Genomic DNA, 22,456 nt, shown 5'->3' with positions numbered 1-22,456 from the left:
GAACTATCTCCTTCCAGCCGTATGACCCAGACAATCTACTGATCTCCAGGAAGACCACTCCTAATAGTGCAGGAGAGGAAGACCAATGTAAGAGTAAGAAAAACGTTACTTGTGGCTGGATTTAGACCCAAAATTAGCCCTGGGAAAAATATTTAAATCAGCCACACATTGAACAGCGGCGGCCGGCACAGGTAACTGCGGTGAGTCGGGGCAAAGAGACATCGGAATAGCTATTTAAAAAAAATAATTATACCTATTCCTTTGTCTGTCGACTTACCCCCTTCCCACCCCGCCCTATTGCCCCACTGCGTTTACCTGTGCCGGCAGCTGCTGACTTTTAACCATGCAGCAGACATGTCAGAAACGTGTTTGGGCACCACGGCGAAAGCTAGTTGCAGATCCTTGATTAAAAGAACCTAGTTTCAATTCCAGATCTCAAATTAGCCTGAATGCGTCACCCTACTTAATTACTTTTCTTCCCTGTGCCTCCATATCCATGATCGTTACACATGGGAGCTCCTTGAAATAGTACAGATCAGGAAGTGCACTGTACAAAAACCTCTCTTGTGTAGAGTTTAATTGATCATACTGTTGATTCATCTATAACAGTAAAGGTATGGTATTGTAGGCACAACACAACTGACTTGCCTCTTGGGTCACTAATAACATTTTCATCAGGGAAGAAGGTTGAAAGAATGCAATTCCCTCCCAGTGGCCAAAGTGCGCAATGTATAATCATGAAGCCTTGTTTTAATACCGGCTTCCCGGCTTGACCAGACTGTGTAACCCAAAGCAATTACTTTACGTTAGAACATAATCAAGAGGCAACAAAACAGAGTACCCACACAAAAATTAGTACATAAAACACCAACAGGAAATGAGACAAGTAGATCTGTTAGTTGTTTCTGTGATTATTTAATCAATTCCTTCCCACCGAATACAGATAAACTGGGGGTCGCGTTACCGGAAAGGATTGACAGATTGATAGCTCTTTCACGATTCTGTGGGTGGTGGTGCGTGGCCATTCTTAGTTGGTGGAGCGATTTGTTTGTTTAATTATAATAACGAACGAGACTCCTCCATGCTAACTAGTTACGCGACCCCTAGCTTATCTGTTTTCAGTGACGAGGGAATTGATTAAAATGTCAGAGATACAACTAAGGATCTTCTCGTTCCATTTCCTCTTGGTGTTCTGTGTACTCATTTTTGTATGGGTACTCTGTTTTGTTATATAACAAATATATTGTTTTACTCTGTTTTGTTGCCTCTTGATTATGTTCTAACGGATGTTATTAATGACTAATTGGTAGCTGGTCATCAGAGGTGGGCAACAGTTGTTCAAGTCGCAAATAATAATAACACTTCTGGCAGTGCGGGAAACGGGTCCCCTAGTTGCCAATATTTGTTAAGCAACTACTTTTCGTCACTGTGCCTCTTTTTCCATGATCCTCATGTATGAGAGCGCCTTCAAATAATTCAGTTCAGAGTGATCACTGTAGAAAAAAAATCTCTGGTTTATGATTGTCGGTAATGCTGCTCCCTTTATAAAGGTATTTTCCAGCGGGCTTAAGACAAAGGACTTGCTTCTTAAGTTATTAATAAATAAATACAATTTTCAGGGCAGATGAGGTTTGATTCACTAATTCTAATAAAGGCCATTCTGTGCAGTAATATATAATAATGGGCTAAAGTGTAACAACCCAAAATACACTTGTTAATTTAAATGTTCCTACGTGAACTATACATAAAGTGCCAGTCAGCAATGCTTGGAGCAGGGCAGAAGGTCCAGGCTCAACCAAGAGCTGTGTTCCTCAGTCCATGTCGCGTTGGTCTTCCAATAAGGATGCAACACAGGCTGTGGAGAATATGGGACCCGGACATTACCTCCTCACTACCACTGCCCTATTGGCACTGGCAGCAAGGTGGGAGAGACTTGGGTATTGGGTATGTGGCACATGCACGGCTTGTCAATATGGGCATGGGCTGTTTCATAGTACAGGCTATGATTACAGTGACCCATTCTGCGAAACCTGCCAACAGCCCCGCTTTAGAGCCTGCAACTCCTGCCTCCTCTCTGATGTGAGGGAGTGCAGCAAGCAAGCCTGTCCCTCTGTGGTGGGTTTTAGGAAGGGGGGTGGTCCCCCCAAATACATTTTTAGAACTGAATGATCTAAAGAATGCATATACATTATTCTCAAACGTAAAGGTTAAGCACTTTCAAGGCTGGGTCATCATGGCCTCCCAGACAGCCATAGAAACAGCTCCTAGCTTGCAGGCCATGGGGAAAATGCCAAAATGTTCATATGGTTAACATGACAGACCCCTTCCAATGGTACAACAGCCAAACCACCTATTGGCATTCAAGATTGGTCATTCTGACAGATTTTCCTCTCAAAGGGGATACAGCAGGCAGAAGGTGCCAATGGCCTGTCTGTGGTTTTAGGATAATAGTTACTCTATTGGCACAGTTTCACGTCTGGCCTCAATGTGGTGAATTACTCCTGCGAGGGAGTATTGACTAAACACTGGATGGTTACTGCAGGTGTATTACATTTCCTTCCCTCCTCATGTCGGCTTGTTGGTGAGGGGCGATTCCAGAGCTCTGCACAGTGTGTAAATGTGTAATGAAGCTTAACCCGTGCCCTTTTGTAGTCCAAAGTCCTGATACCCTCAGGACCCACGATGTGCACCAGCGCATGCGACACGGTTTGCAATCACAGATTTCTTTTTTTTCTTTCAACAGAAAACCCTAATATCCCGCGAGGAACAGAAGACTCAAACGGTGAGTGCAGCATGGGCTCGTTTTCTGATGAGAAGAGATTGACAGGCCTCTTCAGGTAGAAAGAGCATGCTTCCATCAATACACTCCCGATGCAAAGGTTTGCGGCTGGATGGAGGCACTAAACTATACCATGCATGAGTGCTAATGCGCATGCCGGTGATGCAGGAACTGGTTTTCAAAACACTATGGGGGCTATTCACAAGGGAACCTTACACTTGAGACTAATATACATGTGTAATTTATTCTTACCTTTTGAGTAACTTTATTACTTTCAGCTATACATAAAATCAAAATGCAAATGTACTCAAAAGTGTATACTTACATGTCTCCACCTATTTAAAAAGGGGATAGAGCCAAACGTATGATAGTAAGTTACTATTGTCAAAAAAAGAGTAGGAAGTCAAGCACCACATTGGCCAACCATTGGTATTGTAACTTCCTCCCATAGACAATAGTGGAGGTAGGGTCTTAAAATAAAACCCCATAGGAAATACTGTCAAAATAAATTAAACTATTTAAAATAGATACAAATATAACTAAATATAATTGAAAGTTAAAACATCTTAAAATAAACTATATTTAATATTGATAACTTATTATTTATAATTTATTTAAAAAAAGGTTATTAGAGCAGTAGCATTTTTAAAATGTTGTTCTGTATTTAAAATAAATGTATACAATTGACTTACATAAATATTTAACATGAACATGTTCACTAATTTATAAAGTTTAGTCAACATTTTTAATTTTCTCTATACTTTAGCACACTGAGAGCTCCATCCCAGCTGTGGAGTAGCCTAATAGTAAATTTACAAGAAAGTAAAAGAATCTGTTTAGCAAAAAAACAAAATATTACAAATATTCTAATGTTAAATAATAATGTAAATTCATTTTACATATTTATTTTTAATGTTGAACAACGTAAAATAAAAATGCTACAGCCCTTTTAACTTAATAACATTTTTAAATCATTAAAATATATTAAATTAATCAAACAGTTTCTGGAGTTTCAAATAAAAAGTAAATTACCATAGAAAGTAAAAAATATTACAAATTATTCATTATTACCATGTTGTATAAAAATAATTAATAGTCATTTAACTATTACTACTAATTTAATAATTAATTCGTATTTTATTTTTAGTTTGTCACATTAAAATATATTTATTTATATTTGTAACTAATTGTTTAATTTCTTTATTTACTATTATGAGGTTTTATTTTAAGTCCCTAACTCCATTAATTTCAATGAGAGGGTGCTGCAGTACCTGTGGTTGGCCATGTGTGGTGCTGGACTTACTCCAGCTCTAAACTAGAGTAGTTTACCACAGTTTTGTTTCCTTTTTGACCTGTAGTGAGTTTAGAAGTACAGTTTGAGTAGAAATGTGCTTACTAGTTCGTGGGTCGGTGCGAGGCCCTCCCTAACCCTCCTTAAACCCCTCCTCGCTCCTCGCTCCTCCCTAACCCCCTCCCATTTAGTAGTAAGAATTTCCCTTTAACCACTAATCCTCCTGGTCACTCCAAGATGTACAACTAAGGGCCCGATTACTATGTCGTTAGGAAACTGTCCCGAATGAATCGGTTCCAGAATAGTTTCCAAACAATTCAGGTGCTGTGAATACGGACAACCAATTATGATGCTTCCTAACATAGCTCGGTTGGACTCACATTGAATTCAATGGGAGCCTCTGTTCCGAACAACAGCGCAGGCTCCCATTGAAAAAAGGGGTGGTTGGGGAAATCCTTGCACCCTGTGGCAGGCACCCCATGGTGCCTGCCACATTGGGCATGGTTGAGAAGAGGGTTCCCTTGGGTACCCCCAAGGGCTACATTCGTAAGTCTCAGTATGAAGTGGGGCCTGCAAAGGGCCCCCTAAATACAGATTCCGGCAGCTCTTTCGTCTCAGGCAAACATTTTGGAACAGCTGTCCGAATCAGTCATTGTAATCGCTCGTTTGGAAACCGTGTCCATAGAGCTGTACGAGTCGGCTTTGAAAGACTCTGGCTGTCCGGATGCCTTTCATAATCGATTCAGTCTGCTCGAACGGTTTCTGGGTATCGTAATAGGTTGTTGGGAAATCTGTACGATGCTGTAGGAAACAAGGGTACTGAATCGAATTCTGCAATACCGAATCCCATCCCGAGCCTTGCCTAACGACATCGTCATTGGCCCCTAAGTAGTTAATCTTCCTATAGAAAAGTTAGCAGAGGTGGGGATCTACACTAGTAGGCTTGTGAATAGCATTTTGTATTAATTTAGCAGTAGTATTTTAGTACTACTTAATGTACTACAATGCGCAATTTGTGAATAGACCCCTATGATGTCCAGTCAGATGTGGGTACAGCCCTCTAGCCATCACCATGTCACTCGGATAGCCAACTGCCACAGCACTCTCATGGGCCGGACTGGAAATCAGTATCAGCCATGGTACAAATCGTCAAACCAACCCCAAACTGCATGAGGCCACAATTAGAAGAGAATGATTGGACATGGTTTGGTCATGGCAGCCATTCAACTCCGAAAGCAGCCGCCTCACCTGCAGCCTACAGGGGAAATGTCAGAGTGACAGATCAGCCAGATCTGCCCTGATAAGGAAGATCAGAAAGACACTCAATGAACAGACATTTCCCTTCCAAAGTTCTCTTGTAAAACATATCACTTGATGAAGACACTTCTGCTGGACTATACCTATAGGACTTTTCATCATGATAGTAGATAATCTCTATCACCTCTTTAATCCTCAATGGTATGATACTGCATCCCTAATTGTAAACAAACACCTCCACCTTTATGTCAAAACACATCTCTCGTCAAAGACAGTCTACACTAAAAGAGGAGGCAGTTTGCATATCATCACCTATAGGGCATAGCATCCCCCACCATAAGCTATCGCTATACCCCAAACAAATAGGATAGTCTATCACCTAATGGAGACAATCACCCCAGCTCTCACTTATTGGGCACCTCAGCACTTGACAAAGACATTTAGTACAGCAATTAAGACACAACATTGCCAACAGGAGAAAATCCCTGCAGCTCTTCTGCTAGGACACAATGTCACCTGAAAGAGACAAATAACATAACCCTTACATATGGAACTCTACATTACCCAGAGAAGCCTCATTCCTCACCCAGATAACCACCACAGCTACACGTCTATGGCTCACTAGACCTCACCCACAGTAGACCATGATGCTTCATTTTAGGTCAGGCTTGAAGGTCACCGCAACACTCCATAAAGAAAATCAAATGGCCTTCACTGGTAGGACACTCTATAACCCAGAAGAAAAATCACAATAGCATTATCTTATGGACACCCTGTCTCCCAGAGGAGACAATCGTTCATGCTTTCACCCGGAGATTACCCGACATCTCAGAGGAAAGATCATTCAGCCCTAGGCCTGCAGGACATCACATAACTTGATGAAGACAGTGACTCAAGCCATAAACGTTAGGATACCCAGATTGCAGCCCTCACCAACAGAAAACAACATCACTTAGAGGAAAAAAATCTCTCCTGGTCACCCCTTTAAGACAGAATGTTATCATAAGAGGCACATTCACTCCTGCCTTATAATATGAAAGGTCACCTTCACAGACAGCTTAGAACTACTTCAACATTTACCCAAAAGATTGGACTATCCACCAGTTACTCAAACCACCAAATTGAGTCTGTGGGCACGCTATTGCTAAAATAACCAGCATGAATGTAGCGCCCACGATTTCCAAGGGTTGGAATCAATGTTAACCCCAAGAACTATGATGTAATGTGTCCCTAGAGACGAGATTAAAACAGTATTCCAAAATAAAATCAATAAATAGGACTGACTCAAAAAGGGGGTTCAAGATCAGAGATTTAGGAAAAACATGTAGGTTTATTGCAATTTAAAGTGCATAACAGGCAAATATATGTGCAAATACAGCATCAATATCATTGAATCATTAAAAGTACACAGAAGTCAACTGCTATAACGGATCTCAAATACAGAAATAATGCAACAGGCAGCAAAAATCAGTTAAATAGACATGGTCTCAAATGTGCAGCAAACCAATAGAAAATCGGGCAGCATTCCGAGATGCTCAGTAGAGAGTCATGGCTCACCCTCAAATTTAGGGGCTTTTGCAGGGCCGGACTGGGAACAGAAACCGGCCCTGGCAAACTGCTCAGCTGTCCCCTCCCCTGGGGTGAGGGGGAGTGCAGCTGAGCAGTTTACGAGGGCCGGTTTCGGCCGATTTTGTTACAGGGGGCCGATATTGCTGACCCCCGGTAACAAAAATGGCCCCCCAGGGGCCCAATACTGGACCCCACCCTAGCGGCCTACCCGGGAAATGCCCGGTGCCCGCTATGGCCAGTCCAGCCCTGGGCTTTTATAGCCATTATCGGCATAGGAAATTATGAACTGCAAAGTCTGCATGGTGTGAGCATTATTACAAAAAATCACATTTCATATTTATAAAACGTTACATAACACTATCATTTTAACAATAACCAACTACATGAATATTGACTCTTTCCTTCAGACATTACTGGCCTCAGTACGAGTTTGGCAGACGTGCTACTGCATCACAAACGTGGCGGATATCCGATCTGCCCTATAGCAAGCTCCATTGGATATAATGGAACTCGTAATATGGCGGACGGGATATCCGTCACGTTTTTGATGGAGAAACCCGTCCGCCAAACTCGTCATCAGGCTCTATGTCATCCAGAGGTGTTGGAACAAATTAATTATGAAAACAACAGAAAATAATTGTGAATGAATGCCATACAGTGTACTAGCAGGAAGAGATTTGGAAAATAGCAAAAGTCTCACACCAGTGAGTTCTTCGAGAATAATATGGCATAAACAGTGGACATCTTGCTGTCAAGCAAGAAATATAAACACAAAATGAACATCATAATTCAGCAGCTATTTTAACAAAGATGATGTCAAGGCCTAACTGAGACCTAGTTTTGTCTAAGACAGAAAACATGCTAATGAGTTCATTTCAATTGCAAAAGCACTATGCTAATACAAATGTGTGAATCCTAATGTAAAACAACTAATTTTAATGCACATTTTTATTTTAATTCTATACAAAATGTCCACAAGACCTTTGTTATAATGGGAAGGCCTATTCTTTTATAGATCAACGATTTGGTCCATATGCTTAATTACTTATTGAAGAACACACAGTGGGCCACAACTTTGATAATTGTTATCTGTTTGACCAGCATTTTGGGGGGCTGAGGAAATCAATTCATCTCTCTCCTTGCCTCAGTTTCTTTTCCTGTCAAAATTTAAAGCACCTCCAAAATGGCCTTTGTGGCTTGATAAAACATGCTTGAAAACTGAACTTTGGCATGATAATATAATTATTAGTAATACAATTTGTGATATTGTTTTTAACAACTATATTCCCAAGTGGGAGGTTTACATGTTTAGTAAAGCCTGGAACAAGAAATAAGTGACATTCAGGTCTAGGGGTGGACACAATCATCAAAGGTTTTTCTTGCTTAATTAGTGTAATTCTCATTAAATTATGCATATTACTTGAAATCCATTTCGCCAATTATCTGTGTGAACATTGTATGCGAGAGCATGGCTTGGGTAGAAAAATCACGAAAATCACGCAAGAAACCAGCAGGAGACAGGGTCAAACAGAAACATGCTCACACTACACACCAGTTTCATAATACCAATGAGAGAGATTTTGTTCTCAAACAAGACTCCAGCAGATGACTTTTGCAAGGAAAAGCCAACCACAAGAAAAAATAAAAAGTCTGAGAAATATAAAAAACCATTTGGAAATATACGAGATTTTGGTTGTGTAAAAAAAATCATACCAACTAACAAACAATAGGTTCTAGTCACAGTTGGCTTGAGACACTAGACCTATGGAATAAAAGATAAAGCCTTTTCGAAGCAGGGCAAATTGCAGACACATCAGCCCAATACACAAGGACACACAAAAAGTGGTCAGAATGGCATCCTGTCGGAACATACGTTAAGAATAGCTCAATCAGTGCTAAATTTGTAAAAAATAAATAAAAATTAAAGCATCTGGGATCAATATATACATTGTAAGGCCACTAAAGCTTACACCACCCCCTGTCCTGCCAGTGCTGGCAAATGCCCGTATCATTGCTACCTGCTATCCATCAAACTTCACCGTATGTGACAATTTGGAATATTTTGGGTCACCCAAAGCTGTAAGAATGTAGAAATATTAAATATGCTGCCAATGGTCTCTGTTTGAAAACAGATGGACATGTCTCCATGTGGTGCACTGTCATTAAAATTTGTCACATTTTAAAAAACAAGTGTTAGTGCGAAGCCCTGGCAAACACTGTTCCAACTTAAGCACTGGAAGGACTGGATAAGAAGCAATGCCCTACACTGACTTTGACGTGCCCGATCTTGCAGAACATCCGCAATCCAGCCCAGTGGAGATCCCCCCACCCTGAATCTCCATAGCTGTTCTAATAAAAGACCATGCGAGACCATGATGAAAGCTAAGCTTTAGTCAAGCATGACTAAGGCAGCTGTCCTATCCTCATCAGCCATGAGACGCAGTGACTCTGAAGCGAATAAGAGTGCAGAGTCTGTGCTGAAGAGTGGCCTGAAACCAGACTGAGACTCATGCAGCAGTTCCTTCTCTTATAAAAAATTCATCCATTGTTGGTTGACAAATTCTTCAGCGACTTTAGCAGAGTCGTAGATTGAGGAGGTAGGAAAAATTGACTAATCTAAGACCTGAGACAGGTTTAATCATACCTCCTCAGTCTACGACTCCTTAGTCTGTTTTTTAGTCATGGCACAGGTACTCCTCGAATAAATTGTCTCTGGAGAATCCAGGAGCCATTTTTAACCACACCTACACAATCCCACTTCTACTCACCGCGTATAGGCACCCTCCAAACACATCCTTTAGCTTCACTACGGCAAACCGAAAAGATCTCCAGCAAAGAGCCCCCCTGTGGGGCGTGTTGACCATTGCAGCACCGGCCCAACAAGGAGCTGCCCTATGTTGAAGCATGAAACCCCTCGGGTGTGTGAGGGCTCTTGCTCCTTATTGGAGCTATCCCTGGACGAGCACGCACTGTCTTGTCCTATCTAGCACCTGTCTGTAACTGACAATACTGACGTGGTCCGTCACATTCCTAAGCCTGTCCCCTGTAGGAACAGCATCTCTCTTCTACCAGTATACCCGAGGCCTGTATGCTGGACCTACCAAGCCCCCTGTCCCTTCCTGTGAACCTCTCATGATAACTCATTCTCCATACAAAATAGTCTGAAATTAAAAGGATGAGCTCTTGAAATAGTTTGCAGTGAGTAAAATACTTTCTTCCATGGTGTCTTAAGATATTGTGCAACAGCCAACTCCATCAAAACAATATCCATCCCTGTCGATTTCAGATTTGCTCTAGGATTGTACCGAGCAATCAGATATGTTGTAGGATGTCATCTGCTCTAGCTATCGTGAGCGGGCGTCTGCAATGACATGTTTCTTTGGACACTTGTTTTCTTATCCCGAGCTGTTTAAAATCCAATTCTGAATCTGTTTACCAACTTTAGGTGATTCCTTGAAAAGCAGGAAACGATCACTTAAGTCTATCGGCATCTGAAGCGAGTGAAGCTAAAATTGTAAATAGGAGAGAGTAGTTATCCAAAAATTACACTCTTGGGAGAGTGTTCAGGAACACTAGAGGCTACAGTAACGATGACCACTTCAGTTACAAAGAAAGGTGAGACTGTGGTAGAGGACCTTTTAATGTCTGTAAATCTCATAAAAGATAGTTCATCACAGATTGAGGTTTGTACTTTGATTAGGTCTGATCTCTTGTGCTGGATCAACTGACAAAGACCGATTGGCCAAACCAGTCCCATAATCCTCTGCGCTCAATACTGGTTCTGCTTTCTTTTCACAGTTGACAAAATATACCGCCAAGGTAGTGATCTATGAGAAAACATCTGCACTTTGATGTGTATAGGACAAAGTTTATCACAGATTTAAAATGCTCTGGTTGCCAATATCTACTGCAGAGCAAAGCAAAGCGTCTTAATCATTATGATGCATTTGGGGAGCAAGAAGACGGGGGCACATGTACTTCTAGTGCTCGGTCAACCTCTTGCCCATTTTCTCCACTCCTTTCTTTGCTAAGACTTCAGTAGAGCATCAGTTCACTACTCTTGCATCTCCTATTATCATCTACACAGCTTACAGTGGGCCAATGCTTAGTTAAGTCTCTCAGCATTGCAGCTCCATGTGAAGGCTTCTGAAAGTTGCAGTAAACTGAGGTGGACAGAGGTGAAGGGAAAAAGGCCCCTAGATTCCAAATGGTGAAAATTAATTCCTCTTCTATACAGCAAGGTTTGCACAAATTTCCTTCCATTGACCAGATTATCAAGAGCAAGACACAATGGAAATAAAGACTCTTTTTCTTGTGCCATGATTTATGGTGAGAATTTTCTTTCTTCTCTCCAATTTTGCAACTGAGAACCCATGTTGACGGGTTTGACCAGCAACTTTATTTTTTCATCTTATGCCAAGTACTAAAAATCAACTGTTCAACAAATATTTTTCAGTTTGCCTCCAAAACCTCTTAATTTTGTGAAATCATTTTTTTCCTTTCTGCATGCTAAACACTGGAGCTCATACACTACCAATTATTTATACAGAGTCCTGTAGATTGTAATGTTAAATAATCTCTGTGAACATTCCCAGACTGTACCCATGTTTGCTTGAATTACTTTTTCATACCAGTGAAGAAGTAAGGCTTGGACTTTGGCTTTAGTTGCCTGAATGATCACTGCTGTCTGAGGTGTCTGGAGTGTTACGAGGTTGTTGGCAGCACTCTTGAGTCTTTTGGCCATCATCACTGCCATATTTATGGGCCACCTGCTTCATAAATGGTCTTATTTTAAAAGATGCTGGAGTTATGTGATCTGCTATTCATGTGAGACTGTCATGTAGTTAGTGCTTGATTTGTAAAACAATACGTGCCAGGGCTCTTGTCAGGAGACTAACACAGCTCACACTACCCGTTACCTCCACCAGTGCTGCCAGCAACAGTCCCAACACAACTACTAGCCATCACACTCCTACAAGTGTGACATTTCATACTATTCCAGGACCCTAAAGCTATAAGAATGTCTTGGGCAGCATGTATTAGTAATTTTTTATGTATTTTGAATTAATAAACAACTGTTGTTGTGCTCCTCTCTAAATCAGACAAACAGTGCCACCATATGGAAAACTGTGATACGTCCCGGCATTGACAATTAAGTGCCGGTGCTGAGCACCTGAAACCACCAGCGCAAATTAAGCACTGTATGCAGTGGACTTTCTTGGTTCTCTTTTAGTTACAGAAATGCTGAAACTGAAGGCCCTACTACTTGTGTCAGACATTACCCATGCACCAGAGCGGTGTGCCCTACTATTGGTTGCAGGCATTGGCTGAGAGCCAAGTTGACTGCTATCTGTGTCATCTTGCATTGGAGTACGTGGTCCATCATTTTGAATAAATGTTGACCCTGTGCTTCAGATGCTTTATTCAACTTCAAAGCCAAAGATATTGCTTATTCACCTTCAAAGCCAAAGATATTGCTTACGTGCTAGATTCAACTTGTTTCTCTCTCTTTGACACTATATCACACTTGAGTGTTTTCTCAAAATGTGAGTATGGTGTTATAGTGACCAAGGCATAGAGGTACTAGCAATCTAATTCTAAAATGCTAATAGGTTTCAATCATTATCCTTGAAATGACCAACATCTTATGGAATGCTTGAATGTCTGAGCTGATTAATCAACCATTCGGTGTCAGAATTTGAGACAGGTTGTGGATTCTCGGGAGCAGAAAGAATCTGCCTTTCGCCCTAAGGCAGTGCACTTGCAGCAGGACAAGAAACACACTTGCAGATAATAGTACCCATAGGAAAAAAGGGACAATAGAGAGAGAGAGAGAGGGGAAATGCAAGGGATGGCGACGAGAAAGAGAAAAAGGCTATTTGAGAACTCTCAATGGAGTTACAGTGATGAGACAGGGAAAGAGACTTGATGAACAACTGTAAAGAAAGGAGAGAGAGAGAGAGGCTAGGTCTAGATGGTAAGACGGCTCAGCACTGCACTGAAATTAACAAGTACTTGCTAGACCTTCAGATTTCTATAGCAAAATCAAACAACATATAAGAAAAAGATGTTAACATGTAGGCCTGGGCCTGCCCAAGCTCAGACTCAATATGGTGCTGACTGAGATCAAATAAGGAAACGCTTTAACTAGCCCCCGGCTACCAGGATACAGCCAGAGAACCAAAAGGGCAGGGAGCATCCGTTCAGCGGAGCTTGGGCCGTGGATTTTTCAGTAGATGAGCACCAAACAATGGAGGAACACCAAATGGGCAATATCACGGTACTGCATGGAAATGGAGGGAAAAGGAAGGACTGGTTGTGCTCTGCCGAAAAGGTAGCTAACTTCTGAGGGAAGAGTGAGAAGGGAAAATACAACCAAAATATGGGAGCGTCAAAGGAGTGTGAACTGGGCCAATAGCAGATAAAGCCCAAGAACCGTTATTGCCAGGCCCAGTACTCCATGGCTCCATGGTTGTTGACCTTTTAACTGCCTGTCATAACCCAGAATGGAAACCTATAGCTGACTCTTCAGGCCTGGGCCTTGCAGCCCCAGATGTAAAGGGCCTTCCCAATTTCTGTCCCCTAATTCTTTAGAGTCTCCAGGTCTGTCTATGTTTGTGCCAATTATGCAACTTATTAGGGGGCATATTAGCAACAACCGGCGATAATTATCGCTAAGCGCACTTAGCGCTAGGATAATTATCGCTGGCTAGCGTGGATTTTTATCGCTGAGATAGCGTGCTATTAGCAACGCTTATCTCAAAAGCGATAAAAATCCTCACGCTAACTGCCTAACGTGAGATTATCGCTTGAAACCCAGCGATAATCTCATGCAATGTGGCGTTAGCTTCATGATAGGGCCTCATATACTTAGCCATGATATCCACCTTCCATAGGATATCATGGCTAAGTCAGTCCTGAAGCAGGCTTAAGGAAAGTAGCGATAACAGGGGTTATCGCTACTTTTCTTGCCGCTATGCTTCATAGCGTGGGGCTTGATGATAGGAGAAATGTCGCTTAGCGACATTTCTCCAGTCATGTCAGGTCAGGAACGCCCACTTTGCATCTCATTAGAGATGCAAAGCTGGGCGTTAGGAATACTTGCGCTAATGCAAGGTTTCACGCGTTAGCGTGAGCTTGCTAAATAGGCGATACAACTATCGCTGCTTTTCAGCCGAAAATGGCCGCAAAAGCGGGATAATTCTATCGCCTCGCCTTGCTGATATGCCCCTAGGACCTCTAGAAAACGATGTCCTAAATGACTTAGGATGTCTTTCTAAGTGCTTGATCCCAGGAGATCCCTGAGATTGATTCCTGGCCGTCAGTGCCCTTTGCAGATTGTGGCTCTTGGTGCCACACATAACAGGGTAACTCTTGTGACTTGTAAGTGAGTCTCCCACCGTTTACACTAGAAATGATGACCCTGCGGTGAAGGAGCTTTACCCAAAATGTGTTAATTAGATTGACAATATCCTAAAGCTACTGGTCCACCGCTCATGTTCTGCACAACAGTCCTCTTGATCTGTGTGGCTAACCATTTGTCAAAGGAAATGGCATGTGTGCTTCATCCGCAGTGCTCACCACTTATGTCGCTTACCTAATTCTTCAGTTGGAAATACCACCAAAAACCATGGTACACCAGGCATGCTCTCTAGATAGTTTTTTCCTCACAAATACCATAGTTCTTTCCACGCAAGCACCCAAAAGATTAACGACATCCATAATCTTGGTTTCAAAGGACATTATAGTCTCTGTCCAATGATATAATCTCACACTATTGTTTCACACACATCTTCAAATGGTAATCATAAAACGGTATGTGCAAGAACCCTTAAATGTTAATATGCACAACACAGCACTGAAGCCATACAGTTGGCAAAGCAATGACAAATCAACATCACTTTCAACCACAACACAATTTTTTTTTTACAATATGTTTTCATTTGAATTTGTATTAATCATATAGGTACAATTGTTTGCACATAGTTATGCATAAAATGCTACCCACGAAGCACTATCGCGTTCACATTAAGGGGTCTATTATAATGGCGGGCGGATCGCCACCGCCCGTACAGCAGTGGCGATCCGCCTGCCATTGTTCTCCACTCACCTCCCATTTCCCCCCACCATATTAGGATGGCGGATGCGACCCCGGCGGACGGAAAGACCGTCCGTCGGTTTTCCGCCAGTTTCACAGGAGGCCGGGCGGAAAAGGGGTCTAATATGGTGGCGGTGTCTGCAAGACACCGCCATCCATATTAGCAGGCAGGCGGAGATGTGCCTTTCCATGGCGGCATTCGGTCTTTGCCTTTGGGGACCTGTAGCAGGCCCCCAGGTAGTTGGGGGGGGTGGGGGGTGCACATGGGGGTACCTATGGTACCCCCCTGCATTGGTACAGACAAAGTGGCAGGCACCACACAGTACCTGTCACCTTGTACATGCCAATGCACGACATGCATTCCCAGCATTGTGGCGGGAGGTTCTGTGAGCACCGCCCGCCACAATGCTGGGAATAGGGGATGCCACGGTGGCGGTAGCATCCTAATTGCTGGTGCAGGACCGCCGCACCACTGGCGGCTGGTCCAAGCACCGCTAGGGTGTGCCCGCCATCCTAATATGCCCCTAAGTCTCCTCGTAAGGTATCTTATCTCACAATACTAATATAAGCATCATAATCAGTGTGATAACACGGTGCCCCCCCCCATGCTCACAAACTCTACTCATAATAACCTCCCCAGATAGTGATGTACAGATAGGGAACACTTCTGGCCAAACAATAGACAACCAACCACCCAATACAGAAAAAAAACATGAAAATCCTTCTACACACCCACTCAGACTTGAAACACTTATGAAACACTAGAAAGATCTCCCAAGATTGAAAATAATTTACCTTAGCAATAATTTACGCAAACCACATCAAAACTAAACAAAATGAACAGACTCTCTAATAATCTCACTTAATCAAACACCAGTAGAAATTACACACAATCGGCTGATGGCCTTCAGAGATCTGCACAAAGGGTGCTCTCATTGAGAATATGGTGTACTGTCATGGAAATGGTGGTTTCTGAATGATACATCATTATCTAGTCCTTTTTGTGGTTTTTATCTCTATGCTCTCTTCTTCCCTCTTAGTCTTGCCTTCCCTGGGGATATTTCTGCAATGCACCCATTCCTTCCTTTTCCTGTTTCTCGTATTCTTTAAATCACTTCTATCCATTTTGCTCCTCTCTCTCACCGACTCTCTTAGGGGCATATGAACAACAACCGGCGATAATTATCGCTAAGCGCACTTAGCGCTAGGATAATTATCGCCGGCTAGCGTGGATTTTTATCGCTGAGATAGCGTGCTATTAGCAACGCTTATCTCAATAGCGATAAAAATCCTCACGCTAAGTGGCTAACGTGAGATTATCGCTGGAAACCCAGCGCTAATCTCACGTTAGATTGTTGATAGGGACAGACAAACTTAGCCATGATATCCTCCTTCCATAGGATATCATGGCTAAGTCAGAAAAATACCAGACGTAAAAAAGCAGCGTTAACCGAGGTTAGCGCTGCTTTTTTTGTCTCTAACAGGGTTAGCGACATTCTTGATAATAGGAGAAATGTCGCTTAGCGACATTTCTCCTATTATTTTACTCTGGAACGCCTCCTTTGCATCTCATTAGAGATGCAAGGGGAAGCGTAGAGTAAAAGGGTGCTAACATGCCAATTTGCATGTTAGCACCCTGTTGTTGATAGGGTGCAAGTTTTATCTCTGCTTTTTTGGCGATAGAGATAAAGCCCTTGTTGATATGCCCCTTATTTCTTCCTTTTCCCACTTGACCTTTGATCGCTGCAGTAAATTTACCTATCTGTTGCAGGTACCTCTGCTCAGTGCAATGGATTAATGCTGTAAGCATAATTGTCCCTCTCCCAGCTGATTTAACAGTCCTATCTTACTATAAGGTCTGCAGAAAGGTTTGCATTATAACCTCCTTCTAGCCAGTGGAATGGCCTTCCATGTTCTGAGACCTGTCTTTATGATTCTCTGAGCTGCTCTTTGTTTTCAATAAGCAATAAACCTGTAACATGTATACTGTAATAATGCAGCATGCACAACCAGTGCAGTACCAGTCAGAACCACCATCAGAAAAAGGCTCCCATGGAACCTGTAGATCATGCATGCCCCAAACCTTCAACTTTGAGCCGAAACTGTTATAAAAAAGCAGGGACCATTTGATTGCAGAATTACATTGAATCAAGCAACCTATTTAACCAACAATTAACCATGTTTGCCCCCCACCCCAGAGGCGGTGAATTCCAACCTGCTACTCGTACATGACTTCAAACAACTCCTATAGCGGGAGTATGCCTCACCTTGATTTTACTGCATTTATCAGTGGTATCTGCATCTTTACCATTCTGTAGAGACTCCCTGATGGTGTCCGTTGTCTGAAGCATATTGCTTCTTTCACAAAGACTAAGTACCACTTTTTGGGTCTCAAGCCTGTCACACAACCTGTGGCATAAGGCATGGTTCTTCAGCCCCACGCACTCTATACAATCCCCTCCACCTTCTACCCATTCACTCTGTTGGATCTCCCTTCTCATGTGTAGCGCTCTCTTTCTTCGGGGCTATTGAAATTCATGCACATAATTTGTTTTTGACATGTCTTCGGACTGTTGGCCAAATTAATGACTGTGTCTATTTATTGCATAAATATTTCACCCAGAACCCACCTATTGTGTATACAATTTGGCGACTCTTTCACAGTGCAGAGTGAATATAGACAAGAGAGTGATAATCGTCACAGATATGTGCCTCAGATTCCCAGTGGCTGGATCGTCATTGCCCTTGAGCCCTCAAGCTCTGACTGGTTGGCCCGCTGCTCTGCATCATTGATGGAGGGGCCAGGCAGTTCTGTGGAATTCGGGTGCTTTAAGACATATCTAGGACGCCAGCAATTTGTTTCACTTGATGGAAGTACATGTGCCTACATGGGTCAGCATCACATGCCTGATGTGAATTCAAGAAATGTGTGGTCAGGCAGACTCTGCCGAAGATGCTGCAGAATGGACAAAATTCATGTGGTCGCCTGTGACGGCGCCAGACACCTGCATTTCTGATTTTGCCGTAATGGTTAATTTTGCTTCTTACCCACTCTGTCATCCATGCTCCCTGCCTCTCTGCCCCTCTTTGTCACTCCTGCCCTTCCCGGATAGTCCACTGGTAAAGTAGTTGAGAGGGCTAAACCCCTTCCCGAGCCTTGCATGACACAGGCTTGAATCCCACCAGGTCCTACAGCGTTCTGAGGTTCACCTAATGAGTTGATCATTCATATTAACACCTATGTGATGAGTGAATAAGTTCAACTTTTTTAGTAATGTGTTAGATAAATAGGTCATTTTTATTTTCTCTTTTCACCTGCTCCACTTCCATTTCCTGCTCTCCGTCTTGTTTTCTCTTTCTGCTCTGTCATTCACCTTCTTTCTCACAGTTTTCCCCTTTTTTAGGTCTCACCTAGGCAGCACTTGTGCTGTCTGTTTCAGACATGCTGTACTCAGATATGGGACTTACGCTCCGCCTGTGTTCAACCCATGTATTTTATTTGCTCCTTTCAGTGTCTTTTAGAAGAGTATTTATTTTATTGGTTTATTTGTTTAATAGTCCCTCCTTCTCCCACTTTAATACCTCCTTCACTTCAGTTATAACCTCCCATAAGGACAGCCCCCCTTACATGTGACTTTACTCAGTACGTTTTATTTTCAGTTTCTGAGCACTCTTTTCTGAATTGCTTCTTAAACGTAGCTGGATTTTCAGGCACAACAGCCACTTCTCCGACTGCACTTCCCCGACACACCTTCTCTTAAGGCTGCAGCTGCATTCTCCTCCTCTCTCCTGCTTGTTATTATTTATTTTTAAGGCCACCCATCTTTCTTTTCTATTTATTTACTTTATTAGCATTCGCAGCATGGCGCGCTTTAGCTTCATATGTTTAATGTTAAAGCGCAGCATACCAAGAATGCTACAAGAGTAAATAAATACAAAAGGACGGGTGACCACCGCATTTCTTTTCAATTTATTTACTTTTGCAGCATTCGCAACACGGCGTGCTTTAGCTTCACATGTTTAAAGCAAAAGCGCGACATGCTGTGAATGCTACAAAAGTAAATAAATATAAAAGAAAGACGGGCAGCCACCGCCTTTCATTTCTATTTATTTACTTTTGTGGGATTCACATCACAGCATGCTTTAGCTTCACATGTTTAAAGCTAAAGCGCACTGTGCCACGAATGCTATAAAAGTAAAGAATTGAAAAAGACAGGCAGACCCCTTTACATCATTGTCAGCTTTACCTTTTAACATGGCGACTGCCCACCTTTCTTTTCTATTTATGTACTTTGATAACATTAGTGGTGCAACGCGATTTAGCTTTAAACATATGAAGTTAAAGTGTGGCATGCCGCAAATGCTGCAAAAGCCACACAAAATAATTCTCGCTCTCGTTCCTGTTCCCCCTGATTCTATATGTATAATAGGTCTCGAGGAAAGGGTGCAGTACCACAGGCTGTTACTAGGTGTCCCTGTGGAGTTGCAAAGGGACCTCTATCAGCCATATAAGGGACTGCACCCTTAATGCAATTATAAAGAGATAAATTACAACTGAGCATACGTTTCCATTTGTTTTTATTGGACGTGAAATTTTTGTTACCTTGCATTTTAAAAATGTACCATTGTTGTTTATTTAGCTTTATTTAAAAAACAAAAAATAAATAAACAAGAATGATGCATTTGTAAAACGAAAGTTAACAAAAATCTCACTTCCAATAAAAACAAAGAGGTCCCTTTTCATTCCACAGGGACACCTAGTAACAGTCTGTGGTACTTCACCCTTTCCTTGATTCATGGAATTTCTTTGACTTCTGCTACTGCTGGGATATTTTTTAACAAAAAATAAATAAATTTACATTGCAATGCCAATAGCCACTAGTGTGAGCGCTATTGCATTGCAAATGCTTGCTACAACTTGTTTCTTTTCCCCAAATCCTCCCTATTTAATTTCCCTCGTGTTTCCAGTCCCTTTATTGTTTCAACTTTCCATTTCATTCCCTCTTTCCTTAGCTCCCCCAATGAGTCTCTTCCTTCATTCTCCATTTGCCACACCGTCTGGCTTGAAAGCGCAGCTGCCTGCAAGCCCTATTCTGCTTTGAAATCTGCATAGAACAGACCTCTCACCTTATGCTATTGTCTGATTGGTGTAATATTCCACTGCCTATGAAGCACCTGCAGTGTAATTCATGAAGCATGAGGGACTACTTCACATCTCTAAAATAGACTGAATCATCAAACATTAAATTGTTCAAGGCAGGAGGCTTTTTAAAAATGTTTTAGGCAGAAGGATGCTAATCAGACCCATTTATGCTTCTTCAACTTTCTTTCACACATATAGTGCCTCTCCTCTTTCCTTTGCTGGGGCAGCTGTGCGCTTTAGAAAACGGTATGACATAACATACCACATCCTCTTCTCTACCTCCACTGCTGTAATTTTGGGAGTTTAATGCAGATAGACTGTCATGAGTATGTGTTTTGTGTGTCTCTAGACCGGTCATTCTAATCACTTGCTATATCTTCCCCTTACTGGTGTCACTCTTTTTTTACTCCTCTAGGTTCCGCGTACAGCCACAATGGTTCCAGGCTAGTTTTGGCGTTCCTCCTCCTGACAGTGATTCTGGAGCTGACGTGATGGTCGACCCTCACCACGCTGCACCGCTCTCTCATCTTCTTCCAGCATTACATTATTACATCTCCACTCCTCGTTTTTCCCTTTTTTGTTTTTTTTCTAAACTATTTCCAGTCTTGTTCTCGGTCAGTTTGTCTGTGTCTCGCTTCCCCAGTCTGATAAATTAAAGGAAATGTTCCCTCCTGGTACAAAAAATACAACCCATGGATGTGTGTTTTTCTTTCGTGTTGAAGCTAAGGGTGGGGAAGACAATGGCTGTTGGTGGAGATCGGTTGACCCATGGGAGCTTGGGAAGGTTTTGTTGTGACATATTTGTGCATATAGAAGGTGGTCGGGTTGAGGTGGAGTCACTTACATCTCAAGTGAGCCTAGAAAGGCCTTGTCCAAGATGATCTCAGGAGATGCCATGGTTTCATAATTATTATATAACTTTTTAACATATATTCGGTCTCAGAGCTCAGTAATAGTGATGGGGTATTGAGAGGGAAGCTAGAATCTTTAAGTAGACCACCAAACAAAGAGGGAAGAGGGGAGTGCTCCTTAGGCTGAGAAGCTGTTTTCCAGATCTATCCCTCCACTATCCTTCTCAATCCAAATAACTGACTAACCTATCCACCACTCAAATTACTTTCATATTTTCACTATACTAATTCACCACTAATCCCTTATGGGTTCCGGTTTAGCGTGCTGCTCGTCGAAAAAGCACTATGACGCCTCGTCAGGGGTAGTAAGTGTGACATAAAAGCAATTACAATACAATACAATATGCAGTTTGGAAACTAAAGAACATGTATGAATTAAACAGTCTTGCAAATTTTAGAGTAAGACAAGATAGGCACTCAAATGTTAAATTTTCCATGATTTTAAGATTCACTACCTATTATATAGCTTTTAGGTTCTAACATATCCTTAAATATTTGTTTGTGTAGATTGTGGAGACCACATATTTTCTACATACTTAGTGGCAACCACTTAGGCGTTAAGCTGGCGTCTATTACTGTGCATATGGTTACGGGGCACACGGGAGTTAGTCAAGAGTAAGAAAGATGGAATTGCAGCCATGAATTCTCCCAGTTCTCCGTATGAGAAGCGGAGTGCTTAGTACAGTGTGTACCGTAGACAGACACACTGGAATTATGCAGAAGGGGGGGACCAAATTATGCAGCAGGGTAGATTATGTGGCACCACGTGGCATGTTTTGTGGTGGTATTAGGTTACTATTTTGACATTTTTACAAGTTCACACTGTCCCTAAACACTGCAATCAGCAGAGAAAATTAGACCTGCCACTGTGCAGCAGCATGTTTGGTCGTGTTTTTAGTAACTCTTGATCCGTTAGAGTTAGAAACACATTTTTGTTAAAATCTGCAATCTCTGCAGAGGATGATTGATTATCTGGCAAGTGCATCAGATCTATTTTTATGCTGAAAAGGTAGGAGCCACATAATCACATAATTACAGCGGCCCTGACCATAGAATTCAATCTGCACCCCATACATGGCCAAGAAGGCAAAGTGTAGCAGATAGTGGTCCTTGATCCTAAAGGGCATTAGTCATGCAAAGAAAGCACCAAAGGAAGTTTAATCGAAGAATTGGAAGTAGCAACATAGAAATTCCTATGGTTGCACATAGGGTTGACTCCAGCCGCTGTCTACTCAAATACAGTAAAAGTCAATTAAGCAAACCACCCTGATTCCTAAAGCTACAAAGGATCACAGGGAGACAAGAAGCATTATCCCAATAGACCACTTCAAACTTCAAAGACGGGAAGGTTAAATTGGACTTTCAAGACCACACCAAGGAGCATATTTACAAGGGCATTGCACCACCA

At 42.1% G+C, this 22,456-nt stretch overlaps 1 protein-coding gene across 3 annotated transcripts in view; it reads left to right on the top strand.

Moving 5' to 3' along the window:
• Window positions 1-20,826, top strand: part of IGSF21 (immunoglobin superfamily member 21) — a 1,330,939-nt gene extending 1,310,113 nt beyond the window's left edge. For all 3 annotated transcript variants that reach the window (XM_085608163.1, XM_085608171.1, XM_085608177.1), the window contains exons 9-10: window positions 2,744-2,782; window positions 20,553-20,826. In XM_085608163.1, coding sequence (XP_085464289.1) covers window positions 2,744-2,782; window positions 20,553-20,629 — 116 coding nt within the window. In that variant the 3' untranslated portion in view covers window positions 20,630-20,826. The remainder of the gene's footprint in view (window positions 1-2,743; window positions 2,783-20,552) is intronic.
• The last annotated feature ends 1,630 nt before the right edge of the window (window positions 20,827-22,456 follow it).

This window comes from Triturus cristatus, chromosome 1_2, assembly GCF_964204655.1.
Source record: "Triturus cristatus chromosome 1_2, aTriCri1.1, whole genome shotgun sequence".
NCBI classification, from domain to species: domain Eukaryota; kingdom Metazoa; phylum Chordata; class Amphibia; order Caudata; family Salamandridae; genus Triturus; species Triturus cristatus.
This window is presented reverse-complemented; position numbering and strand designations above follow the sequence as displayed.